We start from the raw sequence: 18112 nt of genomic DNA, 5'->3' as shown, positions 1-18112 counted from the left end.
TGACTCCTGAAGTAAAATTAGAAATATATATGTTTGTTGTATCATTAACTAAGAGCCTATTAACTTTGAAAGGTTAGTACACAAATGCAGTTACTGTGTGGGGATGTAGAGAGTATACTGTAGTGGGTTAAGTTCACAGTTCAGACTCCGAAGCTCTGGTCCTGGCCCTGTCACCTCCTTAACTGTAACCTTGAAGAAATTATTTAACCCTGATAGGCCTCAATTTCTTCATCTGTAAATGGAGATAATAATAACCAGAGGGTTGCTGAGAGGTTTAAATGAGCTAATATGTGTAAAGTGCTTAGAAATGTGCCTGGCACCAAGCTAGCTCTGTGTAGTTGTTAGCTGTTAGTATGCACAATAAGATCCGTGCAGAGAAATTTTAAGTTTCCATGTGTGGCAACCACACCTGACCATCATATACAATCAAGTGTTTGTGGTATACCTACCATGTGTCTCAAACGTGACAGGTACTGTGTAAGACACCTAAAATTGGATCTCTGCCATCACAAATGCTTGGTCTAGCAGGGGCCAGACAAGAGGTATCATGTTGATGCTCCATGGACAGTGGATTAGAGGGAATCCGCAACTACATGAATTGACAACATGCACATCAGGGGCATAACTGTTTCTTGTATGGAGAGACATAGAGGGTGTGAAAGAGGTAAAGCAAAAGAAAAAGCCAAGAAGGCTAACACATTCAGTAGGTTTTCACCATCCAGGAAGCTTATCTAAGAATTTCTTTCCTTTTTAAGGGTGAATAATATTCCACTGTGTGTATATACAATGTTTTGCTTATTTATCCATCAATGGACATTTGGGCCGATTCTACTGTTGGCTATTGTAAATAACGCTGCTATGAACATGGGTGTACAAATCTCTCTTCAAATCTCATTTTAAATTCTTTTTCTTTTACTCTAAACTTATTTTTCTAGTAATCTCTACACTCACTGTGGGGCTCAAACTCATGACCCCAAAATCAAAAGTCGCATGCTCTTCTGAGCCAGCCAGGCACCCCTGTTTTCAATTCTTTTGGGTATATACCAAAGAAATGGGATGGCTAGATCACGTGGTAACTCTATGTTTAATTTTCTGAGGAACTGTTTTCTATACTGGCTATACCATTTTACATTCTCACCACAGTTATACAAGGGGTCTGGTTTTTCCAGATCCTCATCAATAGGTGTTATTTCCTGTTTTGTTTTGTTTTTTTCCTTTTCTTTAGTAGCCATCTTTTTTTTTTTTTTTTTTTTTTTTTTTTTTTTCAACGTTTTTTATTTATTTTTGGGACAGAGAGAGACACAGCATGAGCGGGGGAGGGGCAGAGAGAGAGGGAAACACAGAATCGGAAACAGGCTCCAGGCTCCGAGCCATCAGCCCAGAGCCTGACGCGGGGCTCGAACTCACGGACTCACGGACCGCAAGATCGTGACCTGGCTGAAGTCGGACGCTTAACCGACTGCGCCACCCAGGCGCCCCTTTTTTTTTTTTTTTTTTTTTTTTTTTAAGTAGGCTCCACACTGAGGAGCCCAACATGGGGCTTGAACTCATGACCCTGATCAAGACCCGAGCTCGGGGCACCTGGGTGGCTCAGTCGGTTAAGCGTCTGACCAGCTCAGGTTATGATCTCACGGTTCATGGGTTTGAGCCCTGCATCAGGCTCTGTGCTGACAGCTCAGAGCCCCAAGCCTGCTTTAGATTGTGTCTCCCTCTCTCTGCCTCTCCCCTGTTCGTGCTCTCTCTCTCTCAAAAATAAATAAAAAACATTAAAAACAAAACAAACAACAACAACAATAACAAAGACCTGAGGTGAGATCAAGAGTTGAATGCTTAACCCACTGAGCCAACCAGATGCCCCTTAATAATAGTCATCTTAATGGTTTTTGATCTCTCTAAAGTTATTTTTTATATAATTGCATTTACACTAATACATGACTACATTCTTAACATAATAAGTTCAAATAAAACATAAGTAAAAACCCTGAGACTCACTTCAGTGTCACAGGATTATTTTTTCTTAAAACTCCAGAACACATACATCCCTTGAGAACTGAAGCATGGATTGACATTCATTCCCTTAGTATTTCTAGTCTTCCTTTTTTTCCAGTAACCACCAGAGCTTACTGTCAAAAAATAGTCTCTAGGAAGTAGTGGACCTTAAAGCCTATATAAGGTGTGGAATCAGCACTGCAGGAGCAAGTTAAGACAGCTTTTATCCAGCTCTTTAACCTTGCTGTCCATGTTCCTTTGCAGAACAATCAACATCCCAACACTAGAACACTAATCACTGAAATTTGCATGCGTGAATGAACAGGACAAAACTTATTTCAAGCATCTTTTTGTAACGTGTCATTTCCATAATATCATGACCTGAAATGGAAACCTAAACTACTGACTTCACCCAGATACTCCTAAAACTTACATGTAACACACACCACCAAGCCATACACAGGCAAGAAAGAGAAACTATAGCCCAGATGACAATTCTGCTTTTTGGACTTTCACCAGGGGAAAGCGCGAACGCAGTCCCCCACTACCACAAATTATGCAGTCGAGTTTCCCACATTTGGGGAAATCGCAGGGGTCAGCACATCCGGAGTGCAATGGGTGAGCCTCGCCCTGGGAAAACCACCTTCATGATCATGGTATCTCCCCTGCCAGGTAAGTATGAATTCTGACACTTGCCTGGTACTTCACCCTCATCCTCAACACACTATACAGTCATGGTCAATTATATTCCAAGTTCTTTAGGCCCTTGGTTCGAAACTATGGCATTGTTCACATGACACTGACCAGAACACACCAGTGGATATTTAGTGGAAATTCTGCCTCGTGAAAAATGAGCTCCAACACGCAGTCACCTCACCCTTCATCTCCATATGCCCGCCTCTTGTCACTTGTCGTCACTATTGACGTCACTCCACTTGTTAGAGAAACGGAAAAATTCATTTTAGCTATTCTTCGCAACGATTCAAAAGACTGTCACCCGCGGGTGTAGCTGGTTAGATTTTAAAATCCTTGCCTTCCCAAGCGCGTACGCAAAGGTTCCGGCCTTGCATCTGCCACGAGTCTAAATTCTGTGCTGCAGGACAGAGCAGTTTGGGAGGCAGTGGCTTGCCACCGGGAGGGAAAATCGCACGGTCCGTTACGCTGGTCTGAATTGCTGTTCCACTGAGGGTCTAGGTCATACTCCCAGTCTCCCTCAGCCTCCATTTCCCAAAATTGTAAAGAAATAATACTGCCTGCCTACCTTTACCTCACAAGGTTTCTGTGAGGACGGAAAAAGAGAATACACGTGAAATGCAGCCTCAAGCCTCTCCACCTCCACCCCGGCCACATTCCAGGGTTAGGTGCCCTGTGTAGTTGGGGACCCAAAGATGGCTTCGCCATGATTTGAGCCTGCAATTTTCCACACAAAGGGAAAAAGCAACCAGCCTGGATTTGATAACAAACCAAGTGCCCCTCCTTCTTTTTAGAGAACAAAAATAAATAGCACATTAGGTTATCCTTTCTGCCCCTGCTGACCAGGTGCTCTGGGCAAAACCATCGTGTTTGCAACAGCTGTAGTATTGAAGGCTTTCATGGTGTAGAGAGGCAAAACTCTACCTCTGCCCTGTTAGCGTCTCTGGCTGGGCCTGAGAATTAGATTGGCATAGACAGGTCAGCAGGATTAAAGCATTAGAAATTTAACAGAAATTTGCCTGACACAGAAGTTCTTATAAGGAAATAAAGAAATGGCAAAACTAAATGCTTTCATATCAGATTGAACAAGGAGAGGCAATTGTGCAAAAGTAACATAAATGAGGAGGTTATAGATAGACACGAATTCTTTTTAACAAGGTTTGTACAAAATTCTCTCAGGAATTCTGACTCCCCTTTTCTGAGAACATTTCTTATCCCCTGGTATAGGGAAGACATCTTTTACATGGGAGTTTTATTTCCTGATCTCAGGAAGAAAAGGGTAGGTCAGGACCCTCTTCTTATATGCTGTTTTTCAAGTGCTTTTAGCTCAAAAGAATCCTTATGCCAAGGTGGGCATATTTGGGGGTAGCATATTCTGCTACCCTTCATTTTTTTTTAAGTAGTCTTATGCCCAACGTGCAACTTGAATTCACAACTCCGAAAGCAACAGTTGCATGCTCTACCAACTGAGCTAGCCAGGAACCCCAGTACGTGTGATTTTAAAACAGCTTTGCTTTGGGGCACCTGGGTGGCTCAGTTCATTAAGCAGCCAACTCTTGATTTCAGCTCAGGTCATGATCTCACAGTCTGAGCCCTGCATGGGGCTCTGCTCTGACTGTGGGAGCCTGCTTGGAATTCTCTGTCTCCCTTTCTCTCTCCCCTCCCCCTCTTGTGCACAGGCACAAGCACTTGCTCAAAAATAAACATTAAAAAAAATAAGTAAAAAGCTTTCCTTTGTTTAAAATTTTTGAGGGCATTAAAAAAATTTTTTTTACGTTTATTTATTTTTGAGAGAGAGACAGAGCGTGAGTGGGGGAGAGGCAGACAGAATCCAATTCTCTGAGCTGTCAGCACAGAGCCCGATACAGGGCTTGAACTTACAAACCGCAAGATCATGACCTGAGCCGAAGTCAGATGCTTAACCAACTGAGCCACCCAGGCACCCTGAGGGTATTTTAAACTATTACAATTGTGATAAATGTCCCTTGTAGATAATTTGGAAAAGGCAGAAAAGTGTTATTAAATTGTATTTATTTATTTACTTATTTAGAGGCAGAGAGAGAGACAGACAGACTGCTTGAGCAGGCAAAGGGCAAAGAGACGGAGAGAATCCCAAGTAGGCCCTGCGCTGTCTGCATAGAGCCAGATGAGGGTTGTGATCTCAGGAACCATGAGATCATGACCTGAGCCAAAATCAAGAGTCAGACACTTAACTGACTGAGCCACCCAGGCACCCCAAAGGCAGAAAAGTGTTTTTAAAAAATTAAACCACAGGGAGCAAGGGCTCCATTATTTCCCATGACATCTGGGGCTCCTTCTTAGCCCAGGTCTGCGTGTCTCCAGGGGAGACCTCTACCAGGGTGCTCCACTGGTCTGACCATCTCCCACAGACAAGAAATGAGTGATTCCTGGAGTTACATGATCCCCCTCCAGCCTGGTTTACATAGCTCCCTCATTTTTTTTTTTTTTTTTTTTTTTTTTTTACAAATGCAAAATCTATTCTACTCAGGCTTTGGGACTTTTTTCCTTGTTCACACTCAGTTAATTAAACGTGTTGCTGGCAGCATGCTCCTGAACTCCATGCCATTCCTGTAGCCTGCGTTCGTGATGATCCCCCTTGCCCTATGGTTTGAATTCGATGCCACGGATTGTAGGCCAAATTTTAAAACTGTGTTTCAAAATACCTTCGCCGTGTCCTTTAATTGGATTGAAAGTACTTTTACCACGTGGAGAAATATATTTTTAATTTGTGATGCTTTTCTACAATGTCCACTATTGGTGAGTTTAATGTGTTTCCAACACTTAGGGAGACTATAATGAAAGCTGATGAATTTTCTTTTCTGTCCAAATAAAAGAAAAAATAAAAGTCTATTTAGATGCTGGAGGAGAAAAAAAAAAAAAAAAGGCTGTCTCAGTCCATTAGGCGTCCAAACCGATCAGGTCAGATCAGATCAGGTCAGGTCAGATCAGGTCATGATCAGATCAGGTCATGATCTCGTGGTTTGTGAGTTTGAGCCCCGTTTGGGGCTCTGTGCTGACAGCTGAGAGCCTGGAAGCTGCTTCAGATTCTGTCTCCCTCTCTCTCCGACCCTCCCCCACTCGCACTCTGTCTCTCTCTCTCTCTCAAAAATAAACATTAAATTTTAAAAACCCACAATTACACTACAAAATTATTACTGTTAACACTTTGATATTAAACATGGTTAATTTCAATATAAATATATAGGGCGCCTGGGTGGCTCAGTCGGTTGAGCGTCCGACTTCGGCTCAGGTCACGATCTCGCGGTCCCTGAGTTCGAGACCCGCGTCAGGCTCTGGGCTGATGTCTCAGAGCCTGGAGCCTGCTTCCGATTCTGTGTCTTCCTCTCTCTCTGCCCCTCCCCCGTTCATGCTCTGTCTCTCTCTGTCCCAAAAATAAATAAACGTTAAAAAAAATTTTTTTTATCAATATAAATATATATTTGAATAGGATTATACTTCATGTGCTGCTTTATGTTTTCCATCCTTTTGCTATATATACTGGGTCACAGATAACTGTATAATCAGTATTCTATTGCTTCTAGTTTATTGCCACTGTTCATATATATATGAACAGCATTGTAGATATATCTTTGTAAGTAATTAATGATGATTTTGGGGGTAATTTTAATTTTATTTGTTTACTTATTTAATTAAATAAATTTTTAAGTATACTGCATACCCAAAGTGGAGCTCAAAAACACGACCCTGAGATCAAGAGTCACATATGCTACCAACTGAGCCAGCCAGGCATACCTCTTGGGGTAATTTTTAATAGTTTTTTTCCCTGTTATTTTACAGTCATCTTAAGAAGTGCCTTAAATTATTGGGGGGTGGGTGTGGGGAGAAGAGGTGACATGTGATAAATATTTTCAAGTTCTTTAGAAACAACTTTTCTTTTATCTTTCAAAGTCTAGATCTCTAATTTCAGGGTTCATAGCTAATTATAAAACTAACTTCAAGTTTGTTAAGAATGAGAAGAAAGCCTAAATTATATAATGTTGCATGCCATAAAAGCAGCATACAAAATTGAATATATAATATGATTAAAACTATTTCTGGGACACCTGGGTGGCTCAGTCAGTTAAGCATCTGAGTCTTGATTTTGGCTCAGGTCATAATCTCACTGTTTGTGAGTTCAAGCCCCCTTGTTGGGCTTTGTGCTAACAGTGCAGAGTCTGCTTGGGATTCTCTCTCCTCTCTCTGTCTCTGTCTCTCTCTCTCTCAAAAAAAAAAAAAAAAAGCTATTTCTAAAGCTATTTCTAAGTTTAAGAGACTTAAGGGAAATACACCAAAATGCAAACTAATATAATTATGTTAGTGTCATCAAAGAACTATGGACTAATATTTTTCCCCTAAATATTCTGTAACATGACTGTAATATTACTTACAGCAAAAAAAAAATAATAATAATAACCCTAATTATATACATCTCATGCCAAAAAATGCTCATATTTTTTGACCCAGAAATTTCTTTTAATTTACCTGAAGGAAGTAATTCTAGAGAAAGACAATGTCCTATGTACAAAGGTATTCATCATAGATTTATTTACCATTGCAAAAACCAAAGTAGCCCAAAAACCTTTGACGTCAAAACAATAGGGGAAATATTAAAAAAACGTAATAGTAAATAATAATAATTAACAACATGAAAAAATTATATAAAAGGTTAGGAGGAAACAGAATATGAAATGGTATGTATACCATGACCACAATTTTGTAAAAATGTGTATCCTTAATGAAAATTACTGAAAGGAAATGCAAAAGACATAAATTTTATTAGTTGTGAAATACAGGTTACAGAATTTCAATAATATTGTTAGACTGTTTTTTCTTCATAATAAGGAGATTATGAATAATAAGGAAATACCAGGGGCGCCTGGGTGGCTCAGTCCATTAAGTATCAGGTCATGATTTTGGCTCAGGTCATGATCTTGTGGTTTGTGGGTTTGAGCCCGGCATTGGGCTCCGAGCTGTATGGAGCCTGCTTAGGGTTCTCTCTCTCTCCCCCCACCTCTCTCTCTGTCTCTCCCATGCACTCTCACTCTCTCTCAAAATAAACAAATAAATTAACTTAAAAAAAATATGGGGACCACCAAATCCTAGTTGAATCACTACAGGAGTATTGCATAGTATTTAAAGAATTTTGAACACAGAGTGCCTGGGTGGCTCAGTCTGTTAAGCATCGGTCATGATCTCACAGTTCATGGGTTCGGGCCCCACGTCTGGCTCTGTGCAGACAGCTCAGAGCCTGGAGCCTGCTTCAGATTCTGTGTCTGACTCTCTCTCTCTCTGCCCCTCTCCCACTCATGCTCTCTCTCTCACTCTCAAAAATAAATAAACATTAAAAAATTTTTTTAAAAATAAAGAGTTTTGAATACTGGGTTTAACATCAAATAGTCTTAGGTTGAAATTGTGATTTAACCATATTTTAGGTATCAGTGCTTGAATATACCTTCTAGAAACAATGATAATTATCAGTAATAATTTGTATATACATAGAGAATAAAACAACCAACTACAATGACCAACTAAATCAAAGGCCCCAAATAAGCCAAGATGGAGAAACACAGCCCCTCCCTCAGTACAGTGAGTATTTGGAGAGTTCCTAGATCATGGCTTCCCTGCCAATTCAGATGTTCTGTTCCAATTGACAAGCCCCTCAGTCTGTGAGTCTCATCTCCATCTCTCAATCTCCATCCATTCCTTAGACTCATGGGACCAGAGAAGGAGTAATATGTAGAAATATAATGAGGGTGGCATGTATATTCAATTTTTAAAAGCTGAGTTTTGTTATGTAAGTTTATAAAGCAGGTGTAACTGTCAAGAAGTTGCCCACAGCACCAACAAACGGAATCTAATCCACTACCAGGAAAGCATGAGTAACACTCTACAGCCACTCTACCCTGGGTTGCAGGTAGCTGATCCCATTCGCACATCGGCCCTGGCTTCAGTCACGCTAGTTAGACATTTGCTAGATAACTGCATCTACAAAGTGTGACCCAGCCCACTTCAGATATATAAAGTATCATTTCATTATTGAACTACCTTCCTAATTTCATTCCGGGAGATTTGATTTCACAGAAGGAAGGTAAAACTTCGACTGTTTCTATGGTATCCATGAATGCCAGGCTAGCTATAGCCCTGAGACCTCTAGGACTATTTGTGTCCCCCACAGATTTGACTTCACAAGTACTCAGAGACTTTTTGCTATTCCGAGGGCCACACCGTCTACTCTAGTATCTTCGGTAGTCACAAAGTATTCTTGAATTTCTATCAGTACTGCTAATGATTAAGCAAAATGAAAAACTGTTCTCAAGTCATTACTTAAATGTATGTAGTGCACACTTCTCACAGCTACCTAAGCCTTTTAAAAAATATTTATTTTTGAGAGAGAGAGACAGAGAGCGAGCACCTGTGCACGAGTGGGGGAGGGGCAGTGACAGAGAAGGAGACACAGAATCCCAAGCACGCTCCATGCTGCCAGCACAAAGCCCAATATGGGGCTCAAACCCACGAACCATAAGATCATGACCTGAGCTGAAGTCGGACATTCAACCCACCGAGCCACCCAGGCACCCAAGCCACCTAAACTTTTAAGGTGCCAGCTACCAGCCTAAGCACTAGAGATACTAAAAGAAACAATGCAGGGGCGCCTGGGTGGCTCAGTCGGTTAAGCGTCCGACTTCGGCCCAGGTCACGATCTCACTGTTTGTGAGTTCGAGCCTCACATCCGGCTCTGCTGACAGCTCAGAGCCTGGAGCCTGCTTCGGATTCTGTGTCTCCCTCTCTCTCTGTCCCTCCCCTGCTCATGCACTCTCGCTCTCTCTCTCAAAAATAAATAAACATTTAAAAAAATAAAAATAAAAAAAAATAAAAGAAACAATGCAGAGATAGATTCTGCCTTCAATAATAAGATCACAACCTGTAAGGAAAATAGACCTGCCTGCCAGAACTATATGAAAAGTGGTGAGAACTAATGAAAGTAAGAATCAGCTTCAGTCAGGACCATGTTATGATTTTAAAGGGCCCTACACACTTTTGCCTTCATGGACCCTTCCTCCATTAAAAAAACCATACACATTAAAATTATGTGACTGTATTTATAAGAAGATAAATATATTATTATACATGACATTTCTTTTCTTTTTTTTGAAAGTAACCTCTACCCCCAACATGGGCTCGAACTCATAATGAACCTGAGAGCAAAAGTTGCATGCTCTACCGACTGAGCCAGCCAAGCATTCCCATATATGACATTTTCTTCCACCTAAAAATTCACCTTTTTTCTTTGATTTTAAAACTGTTTTAGGCACCCTGCCTACAGTACCTAAATGTTTAAACCAACCCTGAATTCAATAGTGGCTTCTGTGGATCCCAGGTAGCTCTTTTTCTTTTTAACATATATTTTTAAACTTCATTTATCTTGAGAGAGAGAGAGAGCACACGCGCATGCACGCGTCCTTGAGCAAGCAGGGGAGAGGCTCCACACTGGCTCACTCTCTAGAACTCTAGGCCCTCCCTGTACCCGCACCCCACAGCTTTCACAAAAGAAAGCTGAATGTGGGAACTTTTTAGGTAAGGGTAGCAGTGCTGTCCAATAGGATATAAAACAAGTTTAGCACGGTATAAAGAAATAAGCTTAGTAATTATAGAATTAACTTACCCAAACATAAGCAATTCACTACCACCAAAAAGCATTACCAACTGAATAGGCTAAAACAGAGCAATCTTAGTAGCAAGAATTTCAGGCCAATCTCCTCCAAAATGCCTTAGTAACGCACCAAAAAACAACTACAGTAACTGTTCTTGGGACACAACCACATAAGGGAAACCAGAACACAGTTCCCCACTACCAGAAGTCATGCAGCTTAGCTTCCCACATTTGGGGAAATCACAGGGACCAGCAGCACACCTAGAGTACAATGGATAAACCTCACCCTGAGCAGCTACCTTTGTAATCATGGTATTTCCCCTGTTAGGTAAGTATGAGATGGAAGTGATCACAGTGATACCCACTGCTGCGCACACCACTTTGAGGTTGGGGTCACTCCTGAAACGACTCCAATTGGCTTTTATCTATATAGCGACACTCAAAGCCTGATTTTCTTACTACGTACCTTAATTGGTAACGGCAAATAATCATGCACATCTCTCCAGAAAACACAGTTCCAAAATGCCCTGAGTCTTGAGTCTACATACTCCACTTCCACCTATAATGTCATACACCCTGGGCGGGTTAAGCCTACACCTGAGTGAGTCCCCTTGAGGCTGCCTCTTCAGACCAGCTCCTCCTCTATTTGCCTCAACCTAACTGATGTCTATAGGCTATTTTCTTGACAAAAATCCATCCATCCCTCTCCCGAATTTTGGTGTAGCTGGTCTTCAGATCTCCCTGTGTGAAGTACCCTTCAGCAAACCAACACAAATGAGCCTTTAGCCGCAAGCCAGTTCAGCTTCAGGGTTTCTAGGGATACCAATGCTCCATACCATTTTCTCCTATTCCAGGAGGTGGAAGAGCAAGGAGTGGAGAATGTCGCGGCTACATGCTGGCAGGGTGTATTGCAGAGTAAGGGTTTTGGAATCCAAGATCTTGAATGCAATTCAGCGTACACACTGCACAATTCTAGATAAGCTTTTAGCCTCTGAATCTGTTCCTCAGTTTGTACAGAAGGGGGAAGAACTATTGAGCCAGCTCTCCCACCCAGCTCAGGCTCCAAGCTTTGTCTCCTACTCCTGCCCATGGTCAGTTAACACCTAGCCCTCTAAGGACGGACTGCTTTCCTTGAGAGCAGTTTAGCCTGTGCCTATATTGCTTCTTTACTTTCTCTCTGCCTGGCATTCAATTCCCTTACTCACTAGACTGTGGGTCTCTAGAGCAGGGTTTTTCTTGTTTGTTTTTTTTCAAATAGTCAAGACAGGGGCACCTGGGTGGCTCAGTCAGTTAAGCATCGATTAGGCAGACTCTGGATGTCGGCTCAGGTACTGATATCATGGTACCTGAGTTCAAGCCCTGAATTGGGCTGCATATGTTCTCTCTCTCAAAAGAAACAAACTTTAAAAAATTAAAAAAACAAAACAGTGAAGACAATACAACATATAATTATAACATATAATTAATTCATACATTATTTTACCAACTAACTTCATTCTCTCTCATTAAAAATATACAGGAAGCATGACTTTAAATTTCTGCATCTCTGGAGCTCTCTGGAGAAGCTCAGATGAAAACTCAAACTTTTACTGAAAAGAAAATGTACATATACATTCCAAAGGCTGAATGCTGAGACCTCCCTCTCAACTTCCATTTGATTTCCAGGACACTGGCAACCAACCTTTACCTTCTAGGATATTGGAAGTTTCCTCTGAAAAATGTGAACACCCTAAAACAAAGTCCCAAAGATGTCAGCCATGGGCTTTCTCTGCTACAAGGGCCTATGCAGATTACTCTACAGGGAAGCCCTTGCCTTGGCCCTAAGTGCTTCCAGTTAACTCCCTACTTGTTAATATAATTTTAAATTTCTGGGGCACCTGGGTGGCTCAGCTGGTTAAGCACCCGCCTTCAGCCTAGGTCATGAGCTCACCACTCCCAAGTTCAAGCCCTGTGTCGGGCTCTGTGCTGACAGCTCAACAGAGCCTAGAGCCTGGAGCCTGCTTCGGACTCTGTGTCTCCCTCTCTCTCTGCCCCTCTCCCACTCACACTGTCTCTCTCTCAAAAATGAATAAACTTAAGCTTTGCGCAGTGGCAGTATCGTAGCCAATGAGGTTTATCCGAGGCGCGATTATTGCTAATTGAAAACTTTTCCCAAAAATGAATAAACTTAAAAATTTTTTTTTAATTTTGGCATGACAGTCCATCTTATGGATGGCCCATAATTTATATAATCATTCCCCTAATGCTGGACACTTAGGTTGGTTCAATTTTTCACTACTGTAAATAATTCTGGGTAATGGGTAGAGATGGTATATTGAACACTTATAAATAATCAAGGAACACTGAACCACCAAGGATGACCAGACATCTGGTCAGACAAAAGCCTCTAACATGAAAGGAGCTAAACAAACCAACCACAAGAAGACAGTTTGGAGAAGGCAGATTATGCAAAGGGAAGAAAACTAAAAATGAAAATAAAAACTATCATTAGAGAGCTGGGACACCTGGGTGGCTCAGTCGGTTAAGCGTCCGACTTCTGCTCAGGTCATGATCTCGCAGCTTGTGATTTTGAACCCACATGGGGCTCTGTGCTGACAGCACGGAGTCTGGAGCCTTCTTCAGATTCTGTATCTCCCTCTCTCTCTGCCCCTCCACAGTTTGCACTCTGTCTCTCTCTCCCTCAAAATAAATAAGCATTAACAAAAATTTTAAAAAAATCCTCAGCTAAAACACCTTGCACCTGAAAAACAAGTACAAGAAAGTATATGGATAGAAAAGAAAAACAAATAAAGATCTTAAATATATGATTGTAGAAATAAAAAATTGAATATACAGGTTGGGAAAAAACATGTAGGTGGAAAAAATGTTTTTTATTTTTTCTTTTTAGAGAGAGAGAGAGAGAGTTCAAGTGGGGGACAGGGGCAGAGGGAGAGAGAGAGAGAGAAAGAGAATCCCAAGCAGGCTCCATGCTCAGCACAGAGCCTGATACAAGCCTGACGCAAGCCCATCGCAAGGTTCGATCCCACGACCTTGGGATCATGACCTGAGCCAAAATCAAGAGTTGGATGCTCGGGGTAACTTGTGTGGCTGGGTTGGTTGAGGTCTGACTCGGGTTTTGGCTTAGGTCAAGATCTCATGGTTCATGGGATTGGCTCTATGCTGACAGCAGGGAGCCTGCTTGGGATTCTCTCTCTCTCTCTCTCTCTCTCTCTCTCTCTCTCAATCTCTCTCTCTCTCTGCACCTCTCCCCTGGTCATACTCTCCCTCTCTCTCAGAAATAAATAAATAAACAAAAAAACCGATAGGGTGCCTGGGTGGCTCAGTCAGTTAAGCGTCTGACTTCAGCTCAGGTCATGATCTCACAGTTTGGGGGTTTGAGCCCCATGTTGGGCTCTGTGCTAACAGCTCAGAGTCTGGAGCCTGCTTCGGATTGTGTCTCCCTCTCTCTCTGCCCCTCCTCTGCTCATGCTCTGTCTCTCTCTCAAAAACAAATAAACATTTAAAAAAAAAAAAAAGGGTAATATACCTGGTCATTTTAACAGCCTCAAGAGTCCAGAATTCAAACTGACCTAGAGAAAAACAAACCAGCCAGAAATAAATCTTAAACCTCCTTTTTCACAAGAGATAAAATCAGGAAAAACAACAAATAAAGTTAGCATTCCAGTGCCACAAATTAGGTGGTACAGGCTTACCTGCTTGATAAAAATACAGAATAGAAAAATAAGCAGAACAACAGAATACTATTTAGCAATAAAAAGGAATAAAATAATGATAAATTTATCAGTATGAATGAACTCAAAAACATTATGCTACATGAAAGAAGTCAGACACACTATACACTATGTGATTCCATTTTATATGAAATTTCTAGATAAGGCAAATCTATAAAAGATAGATCCATTGTTGCCCATGGCTAGGGTTGGGGCATGGGAACCAGGGCAACTGCAAATGGGCACAGGAGAATTTGGGTGGGGAGGGTCATAAAAATGTGCTAAAACTGGATTGTGGTAATGGTTTGACAACTGTATAAAATACTAATCATTAAACCAAATAATGGGTGAATGTTATTTTATATCATACTTCAATAAAGTAGCTAAAGATGTCAAGAAAAAGTACAGCCATTATATTTAGAGATACATACTGAAATAATCATGCCTGAAACACCATGATGTACGGGTTTATTTCAAGATAGGTTTGGAGGTTTAAAGTGTAGAGGTATAGATGAAACAAGATTGGCCTTGAGTTGTTCATTGCTGAAGCTTAACTTAGTGTTGCTAAATAGGAGAATACTATTATTATTAATCTATTTTAGTTTACATTAGAAGTTTTTCACACACAAGTTTTTTTTACAATGTAAAGAAGGAGACCATCCTTTCCCATATGATTTTAAGTACCTTGAGATGTTGATACCCTGGCCTCCCCATCTGTGAATAAGAATGATGGAGAGGAGGAACAGGAGGTACAGCCTCCTGGATTCTACATTTAATAGGTGGAAAAAAAAAATTAAAGGTACAGATAAAACTTAGGGGTCATATTTTTCTCCTTTCTTTCCTCTTATATAACACATTCAATCCACAGCAAGTCTTTATCATTTTTCCTTTAAAAATATGTTCAGAATCTGACCCCTTCTCACCACCTCCAGTGCTACCACTTTGGTACAAGCCATTCTCATCTCCTGCCTAGAAGAGTGCAGTAACATTCTAAGTAATCTCCCTTCTTCCATCCTTTCACCACTCCCAGTCTATTAACAGAGTAGCCAAGTATCCTGCTAAAGCCTAAATTCAATCATGTCACTCTTCTGCACAAAACTAATCTGAGAAAACAGAAGAGAAGGAAACATTTCCTACCCCATTTTTTTGGACAAGAAGTAGGTTTTATTGGTGGGTATGAGTAAGGAGGGGCAGCACTGAAACCCTCATGAGTGCAGGGCCTGACATTTATCCAGGGGGACACAATTAGGGATATATCTGATCCCACAGCCACCAGAGATGAGCTGCCTTTCAGCCATAATGTCTTCAAATTCACCCACATTAACCTTGGTAAAGTACTACTTCTTGGAGATGTAGATGTTCTGTCAGCCAAGGAACTTGAACTCAACCCTGCACAGGACCTCTATCACATGATTCTTGTTCTGCAGTTTGGTGTGGATGGACATGCTAATTTGGCCAACGTGGACCAATGTGCCCTGCAGCTTTCTGAAGACACCCCTCAGCCTCAGTGCAGGACAACATCTTGTTGATGTGGATGATAGGAAGGAGTGGAGCCACACACAAATATGAAAGCCATCTTTGCCACAGCTTTTCACCATATACTCGTTGGCACAAATACCTGGACTTGTGAGGAGAGCTGCTCACATTCATCCAACACCATTTGGCCAGAGTGGGAACCCAACCACTTTTGCCTTTTTCTGCCCCATGTGACACCAAGGACCTTCAATGGCGCACCCAAGGGATGAAGCCAACTTATTTTATGAAGCAGCATTACTCTGATACCTAAACCAGATGAAGACCATGTAAGAAAAGTACCGAATATTATCCCTCATGGACATAGATACAAAATTACTTTAATTCCTTTAAAACTGCAAACCAAATCCAGCAATAAACAAAAAGAGTAATAGTACATCATGATCAAGTAGGGTTTATCCCAGGAATGCAAAGTTGGTTTAACATTAGAAAATCAAGCCATATAATTCATCATATCAACAGATTAAGCAGTAGTTGCAGAAAAAGTAGTTAACAAAATTCAGTATCCATTTATGATTTCAAAAAACTTAGCAAAGTACCACTAGATTGATAAATGGTATCTATGAAAATCCTACAGCTAATACACTTTATGGTGAAAGTATTTTTCTTCCAGATAAGGAACAAAACCAGCATGATTACTTTAACCACTTTTATTCCAGCTAGAGGTTAAGGCAAGGAAAATAAATTAAAAGCCTTAGTTTGGAAAGAAAGAAGGAAAACAGTTTCTATTCACATATGACATGACAGTTTATGTTGAAAATCCTAAAGCATTTACACCAAAAAAACCTACTAAAATTCATAATTGAATTTAGCAAAGTCACAGGATACAAGATTAATACACAAAAATCAACTGTATTTCTACATACCAGCAATGAACACTTAAAAAAATATTTTTAATGTTTATTTTTGAGAGAGAGACAGAGTGCAAGCAGGGGAGGGGCAGAGAGAGAGGGAGACACAGAATCTGAAGCAGGCTCCAGGCTCTGAGCTGTTGGCACAGAGCCTGATGCGGGGCTCAAACTCACGAACTGTGAGATCATGACCTGAGCTAAAGTCGGATACTTAACTGACTGAGTCACCCAGGCACCCTCCAGCAATGAATACTTAAAAAATGAAGGTTTTAAGTTAAAGAAAGACAAATCCCACATGATTTCATTTATATGTAGAATCTATAAAAACGAAATGTTTGTTAGACTCATCAATAGAGAGAACAGATTGATGGTTGATTGTCGGGGGGGGGTGTGTGTGTGTAATGGCTGAAGGGGATTAAGAAGTACAAACTTCCAGCTATATAATAAAGAAGTCATGGGGATATAATATACAGTATGGGGAATTTGGTCAATAGTATTGTATTAACTTTGTAAGGTGACAGATGGTAACTAGACTTACTATGGTAACTTTTTCACAATGTATACAAATGTCCAATCACTATGCTGTACACCTGAAACTAATATAATATTGTATGCCAATTATATCTCAATAAATAAAATAAAAAGGAAATGAAATTTCAAAATCAATACTATTTACAAGTGGTAAAAACTTCACATTTTCCTACCACTCACATTTCTTCCTGTAGACTGTACATAGTCTACAAAAATGTTATTTTTTTACAAAAATATTATTAATAAATTTCTTTTTATGATTGGAAGGGGAAAAATCATAACACTTTGTTTTAAAACCCCAAAGTCTTTCTAATATCCTTGTCTTTCTTAGTGAGGACCTAACAAATAATAAAGATACATGACTTAAAGCTACCAAGGGAACCGACTAAAGAAGTTAAAAGATTATTCCAGGAATATAAATGACAGGATAGAGGAAGGAATGTACTAGGGTGGGGAAGATCAGCCAAATCCTTCATATAAACACTAGCACAAACATTTATTGTAGTTGACTATAAAAAACAGCTAAACAAGTTTTAAAAGTAGTATTCTGGGAGTCCCCTAGCTCAGTAGGTAGAGCATGTGACTCTTGATCTTGGGATCCTGAGTTCAAACCCCATGTTGGACCTCTAGCTTACTTTAAAAATAAAAAAAAGTAATGCTCTGGGGAGAGAAATGGGGGCAGAGTGTGAAAGGGTGGATCAAGGGAGTGTTACTATTCAGATGGAGTCTTTCTGTATAATGCTTTTGACATGCATAACATTACTTTAGTAAAATTATTTGGGGGCAAAAATCAAGGTCTAGGAGAAAACATAAAACACTGTCACTAGCAGAGATTATACTGTAGTCCAGTTTCTCATTTTGGGGAGAATCTAAGGATACTGCTCATGAGACATACCTGAAAAGGAGTGAAAAACCCCTCTGAAATTATAACTACTCAGTTAAGAATATAAGTGGTAAATTATAAATTCCCAGTTTTCTTCAAAGTAATCTGTCCTTTTGCACTTTTTTAAAAGATTTTATTTTTAAGTAATCTTTACGCCCAGTGTGGGGCTCAAACTCACAACCCCAAGATCAAGAGTTGCATGTTCCACTGACTGAGACTGCCAGCCATCACATCACACTGTTAATCAACA

General features: G+C 40.5%; 1 protein-coding gene, 3 non-coding genes and 1 pseudogene across 10 annotated transcripts in view; 1 reads left to right on the top strand and 4 right to left on the bottom strand.

Annotated features, from left to right (window-relative positions):
• Window positions 1-18112, bottom strand: part of TEX14 (testis expressed 14, intercellular bridge forming factor) — a 122415-nt gene that overhangs the window by 92824 nt on the left and 11479 nt on the right. For 2 of the 7 annotated variants that reach the window (XM_042915274.1, XM_042915280.1), the window contains one exon: window positions 13881-13923. The exons of 2 other annotated variants lie outside the window; for them this stretch is intronic. In XM_042915274.1, the coding sequence (XP_042771208.1) occupies window positions 13881-13888 (8 nt within the window). In that variant the 5' untranslated portion in view covers window positions 13889-13923. Of the gene's footprint in view, window positions 1-13880; window positions 13924-18112 lie in introns of those variants that run through there. 3 more of the 7 variants (XM_042915275.1, XM_042915278.1, XM_042915279.1) reach the window with 3 other exon arrangements.
• Window positions 2506-2669, bottom strand: LOC122207489. Its single transcript, XR_006196900.1, has one exon. It is a non-coding gene; the product is annotated as a U1 spliceosomal RNA (small nuclear RNA).
• Window positions 10527-10690, bottom strand: LOC122207493. The gene has a single exon (XR_006196904.1). It is a non-coding gene; the product is annotated as a U1 spliceosomal RNA (small nuclear RNA).
• Window positions 12432-12566, top strand: LOC122207518. Its single transcript, XR_006196922.1, has one exon. It is a non-coding gene; the product is annotated as a U4 spliceosomal RNA (small nuclear RNA).
• Window positions 15270-16608, bottom strand: LOC122206268 (annotated as a pseudogene).

Source organism: Panthera leo, chromosome E1 (genome assembly GCF_018350215.1).
Source record: "Panthera leo isolate Ple1 chromosome E1, P.leo_Ple1_pat1.1, whole genome shotgun sequence".
In the NCBI taxonomy this organism is placed as follows: Eukaryota; Metazoa; Chordata; class Mammalia; order Carnivora; family Felidae; genus Panthera; species Panthera leo.
Note: the sequence above shows the minus strand (reverse complement) of the source record. Positions and strands in the feature narration are given on the sequence as shown.